Source organism: Atractosteus spatula, chromosome 14, assembly GCF_055471065.1.
Source record: "Atractosteus spatula isolate fAtrSpa1 chromosome 14, fAtrSpa1.hap1, whole genome shotgun sequence".
Taxonomy (NCBI): domain Eukaryota; kingdom Metazoa; phylum Chordata; class Actinopteri; order Semionotiformes; family Lepisosteidae; genus Atractosteus; species Atractosteus spatula.
Genome location: NC_142719.1, coordinates 21,872,599 through 21,893,190, shown reverse-complemented (window position 1 = coordinate 21,893,190; position 20,592 = coordinate 21,872,599). Strand labels below are relative to the sequence as shown.

General features: G+C 36.9%; 1 protein-coding gene across 2 annotated transcripts in view; it reads right to left on the bottom strand.

Moving 5' to 3' along the window:
- The window catches only part of LOC148820906 (adhesion G protein-coupled receptor E3-like), a 32,381-nt gene extending 17,005 nt beyond the window's left edge, over positions 1-15,376 (bottom strand). For both annotated transcript variants that reach the window (XM_088932712.1, XM_088932713.1), the window contains exons 1-3: positions 15,317-15,376; positions 10,570-10,635; positions 9,185-9,478 (exon numbers count right to left, since the gene is read on the bottom strand). In XM_088932712.1, the coding sequence (XP_088788838.1) occupies positions 9,185-9,478; positions 10,570-10,635; positions 15,317-15,338 (382 nt within the window). In that variant the 5' untranslated portion in view covers positions 15,339-15,376. The remainder of the gene's footprint in view (positions 1-9,184; positions 9,479-10,569; positions 10,636-15,316) is intronic.
- Positions 15,377-20,592: the final 5,216 nt, after the last annotated feature.

Genomic DNA, 20,592 nt, shown 5'->3' with positions numbered 1-20,592 from the left:
GCAAGTGCCGTATACACACATGGCACTGTTAGAACACGCTCAGGCAAACTTTCACAGTGGGTGACCAAATAATGTAAAAAAATGTAATTATTAGTTCCATTTTTCATTGAATACTTCCCTCACCCTTCATTTAGGGTTCTGTCAGTAGCTGATTTACTGCATGTTTGCTGGTTCCTTGTTTCCTTATGCCTTTTTTTTTCTTTTGTTTGTGCTTACTTAATTATATTTAGTGATTTCCTTGTTCTTTGCCACTACCACTCTGCAGTCCTGAGTGTTGGGTTTATTTTTGTGTCTTTCTTTTCTTTTTGGGCTTCATTGTTTTTTTCCATCTCGCCATGTCATTACAGTATACAGCACATTATATAGAGTGTTTTAAAGTACATTATATATGAAATATATTTTTCACAATCAAAATCTAAAATAAAATTGTGTTTAATTACTTGTTACTTAAATTAACAATACAACAATACAACAAAATATAGATTATTTTAATGTGGATATAAACCTTAAAAAAGCACATTGCATTTACAAGTTATAATAATAAACTATTTTTTTATATATCCTTCTGTGTAATTTTATTTAAAACAGATCTACTCTTTTAATATCAATTTAATATTTAACACACTATAATATACATAATAACATTAATTAAGTCAAAACAGATTAACCTCTATAATTGGAAAAAGATTGTCCCTACAGGGTTCAGGATTGATCAGGATTTTCGATACCAGACATTTTCGGGTGCTTCAATATGCCTCATTAAGCATTCACTGCGCCACCTGGTGGTTTTACAAAGTAGTCCAGTCCTGCAACACTATATTTTAAAGAAGCAAGTGCAATGTGGTATGAATAACTCATTATGCTGCTGTTATGATGTGGTTAACCTGAGCTGACAGCTGCGTCTAATGGCAGGCATTCAATCCAACTGCAGATGCTCTGCGATTTGTGGAAACTGATGAAGATTGCTGAAGAGAGAAAAATGGTGGCGAGAAAAAATACTGAAAAAGACAGGAGTCTAAGCTGAATCCAGGCAGGGAACAAGACTTGTTACAGAGACAGGGAAAAGGCACAGGGATGTTTCAGGCAGAACAGGGTCAAGGCAAGTTCAAATAACAGGAGTTCAGGGTTTATTCTAGGTTTTTTGTAAGAACCAAGAGATGCAAGGGCAGATCAGAGTGTAGTGGTCTCTGGAAGCTCAGATAATCCCTGTGGCATTTCAGATGTTTTATACAGGTCAGGGTTGATTAGATGAGGAGCCGGCTTGATAGAAGGAAGGGGAAGGGTGAATCGGCATGAGACCCGAGTGTGTAATAATTGGAGCCCCGTGAGGAATGTGTTCATTTTGGAGAGAACTGCATTAACCCATGGCTACCGTGGGTTGTGAGCCACTGCCTGTCAGGGTGTAACAGCTGCATTATTAGTCATTTATTCTGAATAATTCGATCTATACTTATTGTTCAGGTAACACTGCTATTGATATAATTCTCATTTATTTGAATTACATTTACAGATGCAGCCATTCAAAATGCGCGGGCGATACCGCATTATTTTCCGGTATGCTGTACGCAGTCTACCGCAAGTTACCGGTAAATACCGCAAGTTACCGGTAAATACCGCTAGCAAAATAATAGTATCCGGAATTTCCGCAAGGTGGAGCTAATAAAGCTCAACCTCTCATGTTTGAGCTGTAGCCATCAAAGTCTTTAACGAAGATATTAATAATAGTATTAATAATAAATGACCTTGGACAAGCTGTAAACTCAAAGTATTGCCCTGGTCCACAGTCTTTTTTTTCATTGACCGTCTTTGTAAAAGTAACACCACAGCATTTCGCAATCACGCATTTTTTTCCAATCATGCAAAGTACAGTAATTTTTGAGAATCGATTCACCATGCCTTACACATGCTCATAAAAGAGATTGATTTAGGAACATAAACATATTACCGTATGCAAACTGTACTGTATACAGTATGTATATGTATATTTAATGTCTTAACTGTGCCCGTTTAAGTATTGAATATTCATATCTAATTTTACCACTGAAGGGAAATCTTAGTAGCTGAGCATAAAAAGAATAGGAGCATACTGCAACGCGTGTGAAGGCCATAAACGATATTAATTTTGGAACATAAACATACAGTATATGGCTGGTCTCGGTACTTTAAAGAAAACATACACGAAACATGGTTTCATTATGACCAGAATCTGTCTTGAGATATTTTTAACTTGATTTACAGTATTTGAGAGGTATGTCTTAACACAGATACTACAGTGCTTAAGTACTACTCACGTATATGTTTCTAGGTTTATATTATGCATTTCATACGGTCAAATTACTTTTGAGCAACTAATAAGAAGCGCGAAACGGTATGCGTTTTAGTTTCGTTTCGTGCTGGGACCCGTGGATTGATTAGAGATATCAAGTACATACAAGTCATTTTTTAAATGTTGTAGTTCGTCTTGAAAAAATGTTACGAGTACATCATCTATCAACAATTACACAGGTTCTGTTTCCATATTGCGGATTTTGGTTTGGATTTCCTCTGTAAAACGTCTTCTCTAGTTGTCCTGCATATGTATTCGCTAATGAAGCTGTGTGTTCTGAGCCTGGATCTCTACATTTGTGTATGAACCAGCTTAGAGGGCTAAAGACAGCTTGTGTTTAAATTGAGTGTAAGGCAATTTATGCTTCTAAAGTCATGGTCAGCATTTTTGTACTGTGCTGTAAACTTGTTCTGTGCCAAGTCACATTATTTTATAGCGTTTTTATAGCGTTATCAAATCCGGTGGCGCGGTGTTAGTTTCCTGACTCCCATGTCACATGGTCTGTGATTGAAACCTGTAATACCGGTTTAATTCGTCACAGCCAGCACTCCGGTTGTAAAGTAGAAGCAGGCGAGATTTCCAGCGAAAAACACCTCCCCCTTCTTCAGGTGTGAGGGTCTTCTGCTCAGAATGAAACGCTAAAATGTAATGTAAGCTCTGAATGGGTTCAATTGTGATTTGGGCTTGATTAAGGTCGCTGCCTTTCATCTAAAACCCTACTTGAATCCTTCTAAACTAAAAATCAGTGTTAGTGAGTTCTAAATAAAGAGGTATCCAGGTAACAGTGAAACGGGCGGACAGTCTGGGGAGATCGCCCGTTTTCCATGTAAATAGTTCCCTGGTTCCGCACCCCTTGGTGTTTCTCTCGCTCTCTCTCGGGTCACCTGATCATTAGCTCGAAAGATTTGAGTGCTTTGTGTATATTCTAATGGTAGTGGGGGCAGGGTGTGTGGGAACAGGTTTGGTTGAAATTGCATTGGAGATCTATGTTCTTCACACCTGAAACATTTTCTCTGAAAGCATTTTCTTCGCTGTTTAACCGATCTTGTTACAGCATGTTACAGTTTACTATTATTAACCATATTAATTTTAAGTGCTTAATGTAAAATCTTGTAAAAATATATTTTCATTGTTCAAATATACATTAAGTCTGACTATCATATAATAAGTTAAATACAAAACTAAAGAAAAAATAGGGTTAAATATAATTCAAAATATTTTGCTAACAATGTTAACTGTTTATGAATAATAAAATGTATTAGCTAAGGAGTAGGATGGCACAGTTGTTAGTATGTTTTTTGTTTTGTTTCTTTTTCATAAATACAACAGTAGTACCTGATGTCTCAGTGGCTTTCAAAATTAAATTATGCATGCAAACCTGTGAACTAGAAAGATAACTAAGCTATCCATCCATTTATAATGGTGGCAAAGTGGTTAGCATTGCTATCTTGCAGCACTGGGGTCCTAGGTTCAATTCCTGCCATCCTGTGTGTGTGGGGTTTACATGTTCTCTCTGGGTTACATGGTTTTTCTCCATATGTGTGATATGACTCCCTCTTGCACTCCAAAACATACTGGTAAGTTAATTAGTTTATGGGAAACCTGGCCCTGGTCTGTGTGTGTTTGTGTCTGTCTGTCCTGTGATGGACTGGCGCTATGTCCAGGGTGTATTCTGCCTTGTGTCCGTTGCTTACTGGGATAGGCTCCAAATCCTCTGTACTGGATAAAGAGATTAGAAATGGAAGTAAAGGCACTGTGTGGATGGAACTATACACAGTGTTAGAAACCCACTATGAAATGGCAGCATCTCACTGAGAATAAAATATTTTATACTGCTGGCTTAAGGAAACAGCCTTTCCACCTCTCTTGCACATCAGTATCCATACCTAGTTATTTAAACAAATTGCCTCTAATTATAAACATCTTAATATGCTGGCTCTGTGGATCCGCATCAGCTATGTTTGCCCATTCCTTCAATTCATGTGCATCCAACACACAGTTCAATGCCAGCAACTACACATAAACTAAAATACAATCCTTATTTCAGTATCTATGTAAACATATAGTCTGTTAACTTCATCATCTTCATCAAAAGTATGCCTAACCCCATTAGGAAGTGTTCTTGTTATAAGTGTATTCCTCAGCTTTCCCCAAACTATCTTCTTCTTGCCAACATCTCTAGTCTTTTATCCTGCAATAACTCAGCCAACACTTAAATCTCCAAAAGCTGCTTGTGTTAATTTCTTTAAATCACAAATATCATGTGTAAATACTGGCCATGTAATACTCTGCATTGTGGAATAATAGTTTATTTTAAAGGGAACTAGAGAAACTAAGAACTAGAGAAATCAAGAAAGGCTTTTTTTCTAGAATTAATAAATGCACATCCTGTTCACTGGGGAAATTAAATCCACACTGAGCAATCTTCAATATGTTCAGAATATGACAGCAAGAATCCTATCAGGGATGCATTACACCTGTTTTCAAGTCCTTGCACTGGTTACCTATCAGATTTCGAGTCAACTTCAAAATCCTTATCCTCCTTATATACTGTCCTACAACTGGTATTATTGATCTCCGAATTATTGTACTTGACATGACTTCATTCAGCCTTTCCTGAACGTCTATGACAGGCAGAGAGAGTGCTGTTTCTGGTGCGATCTTTTACAGCTGACATTTCACTGTTTTAAACGAACAAGAAATTAGATTGCTCATAAATCACTTATTCTATATAAACACAGCGTAATTGCCCTCCGAAAATCTTCTTTTTCTTGTTCGTTTTAGAGACCTTGATCGAAACTGATTTTAGATGTCAGAAAGGATTTATTTTCTCTGTATTTCCTACATTGCTTTGTCGAGATTTTAACTTTATATCTAACTTTATATCTAGGCTCAGATTTCAACTATAAATCGTACAGTAATTAATAGCAGTAAATACTGATGTTTATACATAAAAAAGTCATGCCTTGGAGTATAGACCCCCAAAGGAATGCCATAGACTCAAACTGCAAAATAAACACATACAGAAAGAAAGTATTTGTATTGTAATTGCAAATCCTGGTACTGTATGAGTGATTGGTATGACTTTCCTCATTACAAATCTCTTATTAGAATTTAAATTTCTCTGTAACTCCAGGTCAGAACAGAGAAAATGTAACTGCCTTAAGGAGTTTACGATTATGAAAAATAGAAGGATAAGCATGATACGTATGTCTTCTGTCATTTTCTAAGTCATGTTACTGAGCACCAAATCTTATTGAGAATATGAATCCATTTAAGGTTTATACCATTAAAGTAACGGTTTATTCCATGCTGAAAATGTTTGTACCAGACTTTTTTGAGGCCTGTTTAATTGTGTCTGAAGTCTGATGTTGTAAATTTTATTGTTAAAAAGATCCATGAAAATGTCACTACTAAAGTTAGCTGGTACTGTTGGTACTGTAAGTGGCAAGTAGAGCTCATATTTTAGATTTTGTGTAGTTGCTAGCGTTGAACTGTGTGTTGGATGCACATGAATGAAGCGACGGACACAAGGCAGAATACACCCTGGACATAGCGCCAGTCCATCACAGGACAGACACAAACACACACACACCAGGGCCAGTTTAAATCTAACCTCAGAACCTTTCTTTTCAGAAGACTTAGTGTCTGTATCTGCTTCATTTTCTAATTTTGGTAGCACCTCTACCTGCTTGTATTTCTTATATGCATTTACTTTGTAATCTGTGGTCCTTTTATCTGTTTTTACATCTACTGTATTGTTTTGAGATGCCACCTTTAATGGTGATATATCAAATAAAGTTTTTTATTATTGTTATAGGGAAACATGATCAGATTGTCCCTGGTTCAGAAAAAAAAGATCTAAAGTATACTAGTTTGTCACTCTTCTAATTCCCTTTGCTAAATGACTTTTCATACTAATCTGATCAATCTAACTGCCAGTTTTCTGTGCTTTCTCTATCCTGCTAGATTTGCAATTATTCTGAAAATTTTCATCTTGAAATAACTCATTTCTAAATACCTTTTTCACTGTTAACATCTTGCAGCAACTCTGCGACAAAATATATACTTTGACAGTTCATCCTGCTACCAACATTAAATAAAACAAATCTTAAGATTTCTATATTGATGTCTTTATTTATTGGTTTCATTAGTGACAAAGGCTAAACTTTCTTGGAAAAATGTCTTTTATGTGTTGCGGAAAAAACTGACTTGCTTTAACAAAATATGTTTACAAATCCTTTCACCTGGCATTTTCGTAGTTAGAAATTATGGAACGCTCTATTAAAAGCAAGGGAGTTTTTATGTCCGTTGCAGTTCTTTTGCAACATGAATATAATTATATCGTTATTAATTTCTTGAGATACGCGATTCCATAGTATATTCCCTTTTAATCAAATTCTAAAAGTATGCTTGTTGACTCCGGTATCGCGGTAGTTAAAGACTTCGATGCTTAAAATGTTTAGGGAGAAATGGAATACTGGTGTGTATGTTTTCTTTAAAGTACCGATACCAGCCATATACTGTATGTTTAAGTTCCAAAATTAATATCGTTTATGGACTTCACACGCGTTGCAGTATGCTCCTATTCTTTTTATGCTCAGGCACAAAGTAAAAGGGGATGCTTCATATTGCTTGACTAATTTTAAAAACTAAGTTAGAAATGCAGACGCTTCCTCGGTGCGCTGCTCTGGTGCGCCGGCTCTTACACAGTGCCTGTCTGCCGTAAGCGTTACAATATACATACTCAACACTGCTTGTACCCATCTGTCATGCAAATAAAACACCTTGAATTGAATTGAATTGAGGGGAGAGGGGGGGAATACTAAAGCCAATACTGGCTCAATACCCTCGATGGGCTTTGACGTGCTAATGCGTTGGTTTAAGAGTCCGGGTGTGGCAGGCTTCCAATGTCAACTCGACTCGATTGGAAGACAATGAACGTATTTTGTGATATTTAGAAATATAAATTTGTTTGGTGCGAGTGAGGTTATATTTAATCTCTGACCAAGGGAAACGTTTCATTTTTTCAAAGAAATGTTTGTTAAAAAATAAAGTCATAGTTCTATGGGATTCAATCACAGACCATGTGACATGGGAGTCACGAAACTACTGTAACACACAGCGCCACCAGATTTAATAACGCAATAAAAACGCTATAAAATAATGTGACTAGGCACAGAAAAAGTTTACAGCACAGTACGATAATAAATGCTGACCATGACTTTAGAAGCATAAATTACCTTACACTCAATTTAAACACAAGCTGTCTTTCTGTATGAACCTCTAAGCTGGTTCATACAGAAAATGTAGAAATGCATTAGCCTGATTATGATTAAAAAACACATAATTAAACACGCGTTTGCGATTTAAATCAGAACACGATTTAAATCAATATAAATGTTTATATTGTAACGCATACTGTCCAGCCTCCATTTTTCTATAAAAATTTACTCTGTTGCACACACACACACAATAGAAGGAGGAACCGCTGTCAGAAGGGAAGATATGTTCAAAATATCGCAAATATCGATCATGTTGCGATATTTTGAAATATAAAAGTCAATTGATTGTCCATAATATCGCTATTCTATTTTTTCGAAGAAATGTTTGTTAAAAGAAAAGTCCAGTACCAGCTGGATTTGAACACACAACCTACCAGTTGCTAGTCACGCACCTAGACCAGTCGGCTACAACACAGCTCGCATGAAAAGGCAGGCGAAACAGCCCTACACAGCCCTGTCGCAGCACACGAATACCATTATTAAATTCCTTAGATACGCGATTCCATATTATATTCCCTTTTAATCAAATTCTAAAAGTATGCTTGTTGACTCCGGTATCACGTTAGTTAAAGACTTCAAAGCTTAAAATGTTTAGGGAGAAATGGAATACTGGTGTGTATTTTTTTCTTTAAAGTACCAAGACCAGCTATATACTGTATGTTTATGTTCCAAAATTAATATCGTTTATGGCCTTCACACGCGTTACAGTATGCTCCTATTCTTTTTATGCTCAGCTACTAAGATTTCCCTTCAGTGGTAAAATTCAATATCTACAACGGGCACAGCAAAGACGTTTACTGTAAGTCTTTCTACGACAGACCAACGAACCACGAGTGCCCCTGTTGGTCAACCAATCACTTACTGCGGTGCCACGCGTCATCTTGCGTCATACTGAGCGACGTCACCTGCGGTACGTGTCTGTGACGCGCACTTTGAATGGCTGCATCTGTATGCCACAAGTGCTTTTTCACTCAAATGTTTTGTAGTCTTGAAAGTTGCTAATAAAAATGGTAGGGTAATTTATAATTTATCCAATATCAGCAACTACTGAGTAATCTAAATATTTAACTAAAAATTTAATATATAGCCTATTATACATCACAAGTCATTTACAAAAATTAACTCTGCCCTATTTATATATGAATGATTGAGGTAAGGTGGTGTAAGTTCAACTAAACTAGATTAGTTCAAATGATTTGCAAGTGTAAAAAGCAAACATTAAAAATTGTGGTTGTAACAGCAGATTTATCTTTAATTTCATTATATAAAGTATTATTCACTGCGTGTATGAGAATGTTTTACAGTATATAACACTAAATGGTTAGAAAGTACGTTTATTGAAAGAGCATTTTTTTTAATTGTGAAGTATTTATATACAAATTTAAAAACACTTAAACTAGATTAGATAGTTTGTGGTTTCCTGGATCATTCTATAATTTCTGATACTAAAATAAATTCCTTGATCAATAATGTGTGCTTCACAAGTAAAATAATTTGTCCTGTGCACATGCATATACAAGTATCTTTACTATTTCTAACAAAAGTTCAGAGCAACAGAACATGACAGTCTTACCTGAACAGACAACAACAGCAGCATCACTGCCATAGCAAAATTCTTGTTTCCTTTCACACTGTAATACAGAGGTCTCATTGCCAGAACACTGAACTTTTGAGATTTGTTTCTCACTTTCTCCATTCCCAAAGTTGCCCGTTGTTAACTGAGCACTTCCACAGCCCAGTTCTCTGCACACCACCTTAGCATCCTTTTTGTCCCACAAATCTTTACACACTCCTACCCAACGGCTTCCATCATTGACCTCCACTCTGCCTTCACAGTCATGGCCCCCATTTACCAGTCTGACATTCACTAAAGGAAGAGAAAAAAAGATGTTGTAGTAATCTAGTTGTCTGTATAGTCCTGGTGTAACATATCTACATACAGTAAGGTCAACACTGAAATCACCAGGAGAAGCAAAGGACATTTTTGTTTAAGAAACCTTTCTTCAACAATTTACATTTTCAAAAATTCACATTCAGATGTTCCAATAAAAATGCATTAATAGAGCATTATAGACAGATTATGCACGAACAACTAGGATAACATTGTTAGCTTGACAAGGTAATGAACACTCTGAAAAAAAGCCCATTTGACAGGATTTTTGGAAGCCATCATACAGTATATGTACAGTATATCCCATGCAATGCCCAAAATAATTTCATCTGCAAGTAATTTCAGTCTATACATTAAAAAGTGATAGTAAACACCATCTCTCACCATTAGTCAACAAACATATTTCAAAATTGTATCCCAGTATTTTTTTTCTGTAATACAGGTCTGAAATACTATGCAAGCAAAAATGAATTTCTTTAAAAATCACATGTCTGAACACAGATTCAGGCAAACCAATTTTAATTTAGTTAAATTTCTAAGACTGGCTTGGAGCATACACATTTTACTGAAGATTTTTTTTAGAAATGTTATAACTTAAATCAATAAACGACACTGAAAATATTCAAAGTAGAAGTCTCAAACACAGTTCCTTGACTCTAAGCCTTTTAATCTCAATTACTTTGATTAATACAATTATTTTTCCAGAAGAATAAAAACATATTCAACCACTTATTCATCAGAAATGAAAACTTAAAAGATACAACTTAGATACAGATATTTCAGTACAATAAATAGAACTTAACCTGGAATTTGTTTCCATTATTCAGACATTTACAGTATGACAGTTATTTAAGCAATGTTGATTAGATCTTAAAGCAAATTAAATAGATTAAAGCAAAGCCTCTAATATTGTAATATTAGCTTTTACATTATCAGAAACAAGTTACATACCCTCCCAAAATTTGAAATGAAATATTTAGAAATGTATAAATGTGAAACACTCCTAGTAAATTACAGGCAATATTGTACATACATTAAAAAGAAAACAATCATGCTCTGCAGCTTACCAGCGCATGTCCCGCTAGGAAGACTTGGACCAATGCAGACAGGCAGGAGTAATCTGCTAATGATAACTGGGTACCAAAAGAAACACAAGATGAAACATTTGTATTCTGAAAACAATGTCACCATTTTATATTTATTGTTGTATATTTTTTTAATAAAATGTACACAGATCACTTATATATTGCAGTGATCTTATGAAATCATATTTCTTTTTGTAGTACCATCATGTGTAATGCTGGTCCAAGAAGAATCCAAAACCAACATGGAATGCCACAATTACAATTTTAATGAAATGTAAGAATTTAAGAATTCCTATACCTTTTTACAGTGTGTAATTTTATTTCCTTCAGCAAAATGCAAAAGATAAAAAAATCTGATTTGTTATTCAATTGCTAGCAAATACTCTCAACACAGTGGTAATTATTGTATGTACTTTAGAGTTTGTAGATCAACACTACATTAATAACAATATATAGGTTTATTCCATTCTGAAAAAAAGAAAAAAAGAAAACACAACGTTTCGGCTGTGGAGCCTTCTTCAGGTGTGCTTCTTCTTGCACACATGAAGAAGGCTCCACCCCCGAAACGTTGTGTTTTCTTTCTTCTTTTTTCAGCATGGAATAAACCTATTACTTGTTCCTTTGCAGCCTACGCATGCTGACGCAGCTACCCACCTGAATTAATAACAATATAACCAACATTATTATTATTAATAATAATATTGTTCAATTCACCATAGATATCAGCAGAACTGTATTTGTGTGGAGCCTATTTTGTATCAAGTGACAAAAGAGTATTTTTTTGGTGAGCTGCACTTAGCTGAAAACAACGGCCAGAGCGAGTTTCAGCAATGGTAAGTTAGTTAGAACTTACCAGAGGTTCTGCAGGAACCAGTGAAAAGTAAAAGTTTTTTGGTATCCATCAATGAACAGAGGATATACAGATGCAGCCATTCAAAACAAGTGGGCGATACCTCACTATTTTGCGGTGCGCTTTACGCAGTTTACCGCGAGTTACCGTAAATTCTCGTATAGTACCACAAAGAAAATAATAGTATCCGGAATTTCCGCAAGGAGGAGCTAATAAAGCTCAACCTCTCATGTTTGAGCTGTCGCCATCAAAGTCTTTAACGAAGATATTACAAATAGTATTAATAATGAATGACCTTGGACAAGCTGTAAACTCAAAGTATTGCCCTGGTACAAATTCTTTTTTTCATTGACCGTCTTTGTAAAAGTAACACCACAGCATTTCGCAATCACACATTTGTTTCCAATCATGCAAAGTACAGTAATTTTTCAGAATCTCCGATTCACCATGCCTTTCACATGCTCATAAAAGAGATTGATTTAGGAACATAAACATATTACTGTATGCAAACTGTACTGTATACAGTATCTATATGTATATTTAATGTCTTTACTGTGCCCGTTTAAGTATTGAATATTTATATGGAATTTTACCACTGAAGGGAAATCTTAGTAGCTGAGCATAAAAAGAATAGGAGCATACTGTAACGCGTGTGAAGGCCATAAACGATATTAATTTTGGAACATAAACATACAGTATATGGCTGGTCTCGGTACTTTAAAGAAAACATACACACCAGTATTCCATTTCTCCCTAAACATTTTAAGCATCAAAGTCTTTAACTAACGTGATACCGGAGTCAACAAGCATACTTTTAGAATTTGATTAAAAGGGAATATAATATGAAATCGCGTATCTAAAGAAATTAATAACGATATAATTATATTCATGTACCGCAACACAAGCCAGAATCCAGCCGGAGCCATGACTTTTTTTTTAACAAACATTTCTTTGAAAAAATAAAATGTTTCCCTGGGTCAGAGATTAAATAAAACTTCACTCGCATCAAACAAATTTATAAATATCACAACATGATCGAATTTAAGTCATTTTAATAACAATGAAAAGTCACCTATGCGTTACAATATAAACATTTATATTGATTTAAATCGCGTTTAAATCGCCTTTATTTAAAACCCATAAATAAAGCTGATATTGTTTAGACTTTTAATTATTTAAAACTGTATTACAGCAGCACAATGCACAATGCAACGTAAATCGCTATCTTTGTCTTCTGCGTAATAATGTTCACCTCTCTGTCCAGCAAATAAACAATAGTAATAATAATGAACTTTATTGTATATGGCGCCTTTAAAGGTGGCTCCTAAAAGCGCTTTACAGGATAAAAACAATAACAACAATACTGTTAGGCTGGGCAAACGATTTTTATTTTTTTTTAAAAAGAAATACAAAATGAGATATAATGATGTGTTTCAGCTTAGACATTAACGAAGAGCATAATGAAGGTCATAAAGGTCATAAATGATATTAATTTTGGAACATCAACATATTATGTAAACTGTATGTTGCTGTTATTGGTATTTTAAAGAACAAATACTGTAAAATCATGGGTTCGGTACAATGTTTCAGGCATTCATGTGAAGGACAACAGAGCTTTCACTGGCCGATTATCAAACTTTATTGATAAAACAAAAACAAAAACTATCCGACCAAGCCAGAAGAAGACAAAAAGAATAACTGACACAGCGCAAGCCTGCATTCCGAGCCTGCATTCTCTCCTCAGCCGTCCACACCACACTTTTCCCTGGGTCAGAGATTAAATAAAATTTCACTCGCACCAAACAAATTACCACACAGTGAACACTGAACATGTTAACCCAAATATGTCTCACAATACTTTTATGGTACATTACTTTGCCAAAATGTATTTAAAAATAAAAACGATTACAAACGCCAGCAGAGAGAGAGACACACACACAGTTCTTCATTGTCAAAAAGTAATTGTTTTTTACTTTGTCAGCACCCAGACAAACGCAAACGTGTTATTAATGAAATGCTTTTATTCATTCTTAATCTAACTCACAAGTTGTCATCTGTTGTTGAAGCTCTATGAGACTAGACTCACACATGGCTAGACTTGACTATTTAACCATGAGATTATGTTTATGTTTATTAATCTTCCTTGTTATGCACTGAGAATGATAAACATCCCCAAACACGGGGGCGGCGTAGCGGTCGGCTCTGGCTTTCCCATCTATACCGATGCACTGCAAGTACAACCCCCTCTCTACGGGAGTGCTGGCTTTGATGAATTAAACCAGTTTCACAGGTATTTTCAAAGTAGAAGGGGGCGAGATTTCCAGCGAAAGACACTACCCCCCCTCCAAAACCCAGTAAGTACAGTACTTACTAGTTAAGAAAGCTAGGCTCCTCAATGAAATCGCTTTAACATGCTAATGCGTTGGTGTAACAGTCCGGGCGTGGCAAACTTCTAATGTCTCCCGACTACGGCGAAAGGAACCCTTCTTTCATTGGAAGACAATGAACATATTCTACCCATACATGAGAATATAATGCTGGCGCGTGGGCGCGGTGGGGTGCTGTACCAGCTGTAAAAAAAAAGTTGTTTTTTTTTAAAAGTCAATTGAGTGTCCATAATATTGCAGTAAGTGAAAAGTGTGCTGTCCTTTGACAAAACAAGGCTCGCCAGATAATGTGAATCGAAACCTGTTTTTCTAGCTTTTAAAGTCGTGCGATGTGTAAGCAGGAACACATCATTATATCTTACATATGAAAAATACATAATATAGCTCCCAAACAAACGCAAACGTGTTTCTAATAAAATGCTTTTATTCGCTCATAATCTGACAATTTCAGGAAGACTAAGGAAGGACTAAGGAAATTGTCATCTGTTGTTGAAGCTCTGTGAGCTCGGTGACTTTGAGACCACTTGTTATCCCAAGTTGTTTGAAGCTGACTGACAAGATTTAAGATGTGGCTGTCAATGTTGGATTAAAAAAAACACGTTGCCCGACGTTAGTTGCATTGTTTGAAAAATAATTTTATTTCGAGAGACTGGATAATTCAAGTGTTTTTTTAACTTCCTGAAAAACAAGTAATAATTTAACAATATGTGCAAATGTTTTATGATATGTCGCTGTTGTGAATGTCTGTGGAGTGTATGTTATTTGCCTGTCCTGGCTGTGCTCTCTCGCTCGCCCTCCCCCCCCCCCAATTCAATTTAATTCAAGGTGCTTTATTAGCATGACAGATGGGTACAATCCGTGTTGGGTATTTACTTTGTAATCTGTGGTCCTTTTAACTGTTTTTACACCTACTGTATTGCTTTGAGATGCCACTTTTAAAGGTGATATATAAAATCAAGGCTTTAACTTGCTTTAACTCCACAAGTCTGAGTTCTTGTGTCCGTCCTATCCGAACCCGAAAGTATTACAATATGTATCTTTATAGCAGGTGGTGTACAGCTTTTTAGTATAGATTACACTTTTCTAAAATGTATTTAAAAAATAAAAACGATTACAATCTAATCTTTCCAAAGTTTCTACTAAACTATGTAGCAAAAACACATTATAATTAATTTATAATGAGTATAGCAAAATATCCACTCCTGTCCTATTTTATTTCAGAAGCTTGCAGAATCATTGGTTATGGTTTCATTTCTTAGCACTTCTTCCATTCATAATTGGTTCTTTGATTTTGCTTATACAGTAGGTGCTCATGAATGTTTTAAGTCCTGAAGCTCAGCAAAATAGTTAACAGCTTTTTTATTGTAAATATTATGATTTTCATGTGTTATTATTAAGGACAAGCAGTTTCCAGCCTGATATCAACTATATTATCTCCACAGAAGCATACATATTTTTATTGATATTAAACTTCAGTAAAGTTAGTAATTACCTTTTATCCAGAATCTCCACATCTTTTTCTGCCTTGAAGTAAAGCCAGAATATATGAACAGTTTATCTCTAAAAAAGGAAAACAGAAGGGTGGTGTTACCACATGATTTATTTCCTTCCTTAATATTGAGTTACAGCTGTGTCTAGAATGAAGAAGGAAGCTGTTGCAAAGGTGACAAATGGGGGATAATTACTAGAAATATGTGCACAGAGTTGGTAAGTCAGATGACCCTGGAAATGTGTTGTGTGCACTGAAAAATTGGGAATTAAAAATTGAATAATTAAAACATTATGTAAATTTTCATCTGTAATTTACTTAATAGGTTTCAGAAAGCTTGAGATGGGTTTTCATATTTTCTATTTTAATAAAATTAGTTCATTTCTCAAATATGCAGCCTACGTACTTAGCTACGTCGATACAGCACGCGCCAATACTTGAGTGTTCAGACTCCTCTCGAGCTTTCAGAGACAAAGCTTAGTGCCACATTCGCCAACAGAACAAGTAATCAAAAAGGAATACCTTGCAAAAATCAAGTAATATGTCAAGGCTGAAAGGAATAGATGCCAAGAGTACTTATGCTGGCTCCGATAGATCACGCACGCCTGGAGAACGAGGAGGATTATACTTTGGCTGCTAGAGTTTTACCATATTTGAACATCAAAAAAGGATACCCTGAAGAACTTTCCTATTGCCTTGTCTGAGAAGGGGGTTGGGATGGAGAAGGATTTAAAAATCTTTCTTCGTGGTTCCTATGAGAAGATGACTTGTAGGTGATACTTTGGATTGATCAGAGTGGTATTTGGTCCAAAAAGTTTGAGAACCACCGATGAATAGTGTAATTGATACTTTGACATTAACTCTGAGGAAATGACAGATCTGTCACAATCCCCAAAACACTGATTCAGAGCTTTTCAAACACTAAACACGCAGTGACTGGGTTTCAGTTGCAAAGTGTTGCAGGAACTCGGAATAACATCTGCATAGTGTTGAATGAATGAGAAACATTATAATAATAATAATTGCATACACTTATATAGCGCTTTTCTGGACACTCCACTCAAAGCACTTTACAGGTAATGGGGACTCCCCTCCACCACCACCAATGTGCAGCATGCACCTGAATGATGCGACGGCAGCCATAGCGCGCCAGAACACTCACCACACATCAGCTATCAGTGGGTTGGAGAACAAAGTAATGAAGCCAATTCATAGATGGGGATTATTAGGAGGCCATGATTGGTAAGGGCCAATGGGAAAATTGGCCAGGACGCCAGGGTTACACCCCTACTCTTTTCGAGAGACGCCCTGGAATTTTTAATGACCACAGAGAGTCAGGACCTCCGTTTTACATCTCATGCAAAGGACGGTGCCTTTTACAGTATAGTGTCCCCATCACTATACTGGGGTATTAGGACCCATATGGACCACAGGGTGAGCACCCCCTGCTGGCCCCACTAACACCTCTTCCAGCAGCAACCTTATTTTTCCCAGGAGGCCTCCCATCATGGTACTGACCATGCTCACACCTGCTTAGCTTGAGTGGGTTGCCAGTTGTGAGTTGCAGGGTGATATGGCTGCTGGCCAACATTAGATAAAGTCTTGTTTTTGTTTGATCAATTTGATTGAGAGGAAATGAAATGAATGAGAAGCCCATATGATATGATAAAGGGAATAGCAAATCAACTAACAGTTGGCAGTACAGCCACCAAAACTTTGCTAGTTTGAAATAGGAACTCAGTGGTATACAGTAGAATACACTACAGCAACTTGGAAGTGTAGGAGCAATAGATGTGTTGTTGGTAGTGGATTGAATGCTTGACAAGAAATTGAGAAAAATAAGGGGGCGGGGAAGCAGAGCAGTGGTGTTAGAGAACACATAAGGGGAGGAGGGAAGATGAAGCAACCATGGTTGTTTGAAGTTGTTCGGAGTTCTGGGGAGGGTTGGCATTTAGGAAGTGATAAAGTTGAGGTCTTAGTAACGCCAAGTGTGAGAGAAAACAATAACTTGCTAGACACCTGCCATCACTAATCATGTGTAATGTTCAATCTAAAAAGGAACTTGATGAGCTACAGGCAATTATCTCCATGAGTATAGGGAAGCAGTTCTGATGGCCTTCACAGATACGTGGCTTACAGACTCAGTTTTAGACTTGGATCTGAACATTGATAGTTTTGGCACACCCCTCTCAGGTGTTTGTCTGTATAGAAACAAAAGCAAATGGTTTAGCATTTCACCATGTGAGATAGACTCTGTTTGCCTGATATTGAGTTGCTGTCAATATCAATAAAGCCTTTTTATCTGCTCAGAGAATACCCACAGTTATTTATAACTGTTGAGTACATTTATCCAAAAAGTAAATGAAACAAAGCTGTTTAACAGCATTTGCAATGTCATTAAATCCCTGTAATCCCTGATGCACTTAATTCAATTAGGTGATTTTCACCACTCCAACTTAAAGAAGTCTTTGAGTAATTTTGGCCAATATATTGGTTTCCTAATGTGTTACAGTAAAGCTTTAAATTTGTGCTACAGCTTGATCAGTGGCTACTGCACAACCTCTGCTAGGATCATCCAAACACAATGCTGTGCTCTTAATGTTGAACAAACATTAAAATAACAGAATTCTGATGTTGGTGATAGAAGAGTCATTGGAAGAGTCGCTTGCAAACGGGAGAGTACTGTAGCTTACCAACGCCATTCCCCCTGAAAGATGTTGCTCAGCGCTTTTTATACACAGTAACAGACAAGCTTCCTACCTTTAACATAGATTACCTAATCCCTAAAACAAATCATTAGTTCTCTAGTCAAGTTTGGGTAGCGGAAAACAACTCCTTATTAAGACTTTCGTTATTGCTTACATTCGCAAAACAAGACATTCAACTTCCCTTTTTACTACATTTAAGAAATGAGCTGTATGTTTTCACTGACCTATAGATGTCCCCTGGTATGTTTCCACTTGCCAGGGTTATAAGCAGTTAGGAAGCTAAAAGACAGGCAGTTTGTTAGCTTTTATAAAATTTATAACATTTCTTCAGTCCCTCCTTTAGAACATTTTTGTTTTCACACCACTATGCTCTAAACAATGAGATTCTTGTCCTCCTCATGATTATATTAAATTATAATAACAGAGTTAAGTACTTTTATACATACAGCTTTAAGACAGTGAATACATAAAATAAAATGATTAGTAGTTTTAGACCAATAAAGATATATTGTACCAGTGATCCTTCCCAAGCTCCGAACACAGACTTCTGCCACTTTCCCACTCCCCAATCATCAGGATTATAGGCTTGATATTCTTGTCTTACATCATGGATGTGCTGTGCTAAGTTTGTGATATGTTCAGAATTGTCTGGGATATGAGTACTACATACAGCTGCTTATCACCCTAATAGAGGATGGCCAAAAACTATGATTATAGCGGGGAGCATATGGTTAGTTCCATTCTAATACATTTGAGGTACTCGGACGAAAAGCAGAACTATTTACCCATGCCAGTAAACCTAAATAATCACCTCTATCAAAGGGGATTACTCCTATGAGCATCTTTTATAGCAATACAAACCCAACATGATCTTTGATTATTATTTGTGGCTGATATGACAACACCAACAAAGTATTGATTCCATATTCCCCACTTTTAGAGTAATTCTCCTTATGCTTAACAGGTGCTCTGTCAGCCCCCACTCAGGAAGACTGACAGACACAGAAACAGTAACAACATAATTATTTCTGTTCACTCAGTCTCTGGTGCAGTGGCTCGGTGATAGTGTAAGCGTAGGCCCAGCGATCTCAGTCGGATGGCAGAGTTGGTAGTCAGTTGCACTTGATATGGTCTCTCCTCAGTGAGGTTGCAACATCTGGCAGGGTATCTTCTTCACTCACACCCACTCGCCAGGTACCAGGTTGTGTCTTCCCTCTACTGGAAGTCCCCAAGTGTCCAGCACCTGTTCACCAGCCCTGTGCACCGCTTCAATTAACAACCTACAATACTGCAATAGAGAATTAGATAGCAAATTTACACGCCTGACACACCTTCCCTGTGAAGTGTGTCCCTTTTTAATACAAGCAGCAGGGTAGTCCCCACTGAGGGCTTCAAGTGCTTGGCAATCACAAGTGCCTCAACCCACTGGGAAAACAGATCCACCATCATTATAAGATCCCAGGTTTCGCTTTACATATCAGCAAACTACAATAGTTAATTTGCCAGTGCATGCAAGGTCCCCAAGGGGCAGGCCTTTGGAGCTGTAGCACCTATACGCATCACATCAAGATCCACATAGGTGGCTACTGCTCAAACCCGGTCCCCACCCAGTTTTGGGAATACCGGCACACTATTTGAGTCACACCCAGGTGTCCTACAGAATGCATTAGTCAGGCTACAAAGGCATTGAAACTTAGGACATGCAAGCCTTCCAGTGCTCTGATGTCGCCATAATCCATCAGCTCCTAGCCAATTTTTTGAGCCAGGCCCACTTTTCCTCTTTACCTCTGTCTGTATGTGCTGTAATTGTCTTGTACAGCTGACCTTCTTCAGGTTCCTGTTTTTACTGTTCTTCTTTAAAGTCTGCTTGTCTGTCTGCTGTGTCAGCAAGGGCATTGCCTTTAGCCAAGCTGAATCCTTTTTGTTGTGTCCTTTACACTTAACAACTGCAATCTGTTTTGGGAGGGCCAGAACATCCAACAATTCTGCTACCAACCCAGCGTTTTTTTTACTAGAGTCCCTGTAGCTGTGAGAAAATCCCTGTTTCGCCACAATCTCCCAAAATTATGGCATACCCCAAATGCATACCGTGAATCCATATAAATTGTAACAGTTTGACCATTTAACATATTTACAAGTTTCAATTAAGTCCTTTCATTCGGACTGCTGGTTCAACACCAGATTATTCACAGTTTATACTGCCAGGCAGGTAGCCTGCACAACACATAAACACGGTCCCTTGGTGACCTCATTGAGGGGTCCTGAATAGTAAACCACCAGACAATGCCTACCTCCATGCTCCTGTGCCAGCACAGCAGCTTAAAACCCATTTCACTTACATACAGATTACATACAGATGATCCGTCTGAGGGAATCCAGCCCAGGGTCAGTGCCTGCAAAAAAGCTTGTTTCAAATAATTAAAAACGGTTTCTGCTGCAGGGGTCAAGGCAATTTTGTCTTTAGACTGCACTACCCTCCATAAGCCAATTTGTCACCAGGCGAGCTCGTTCTGAGAAGGAATTCACCCTGGCTTTATTACGTAATTGGTTATATACCCTTTTTTTTCGTCA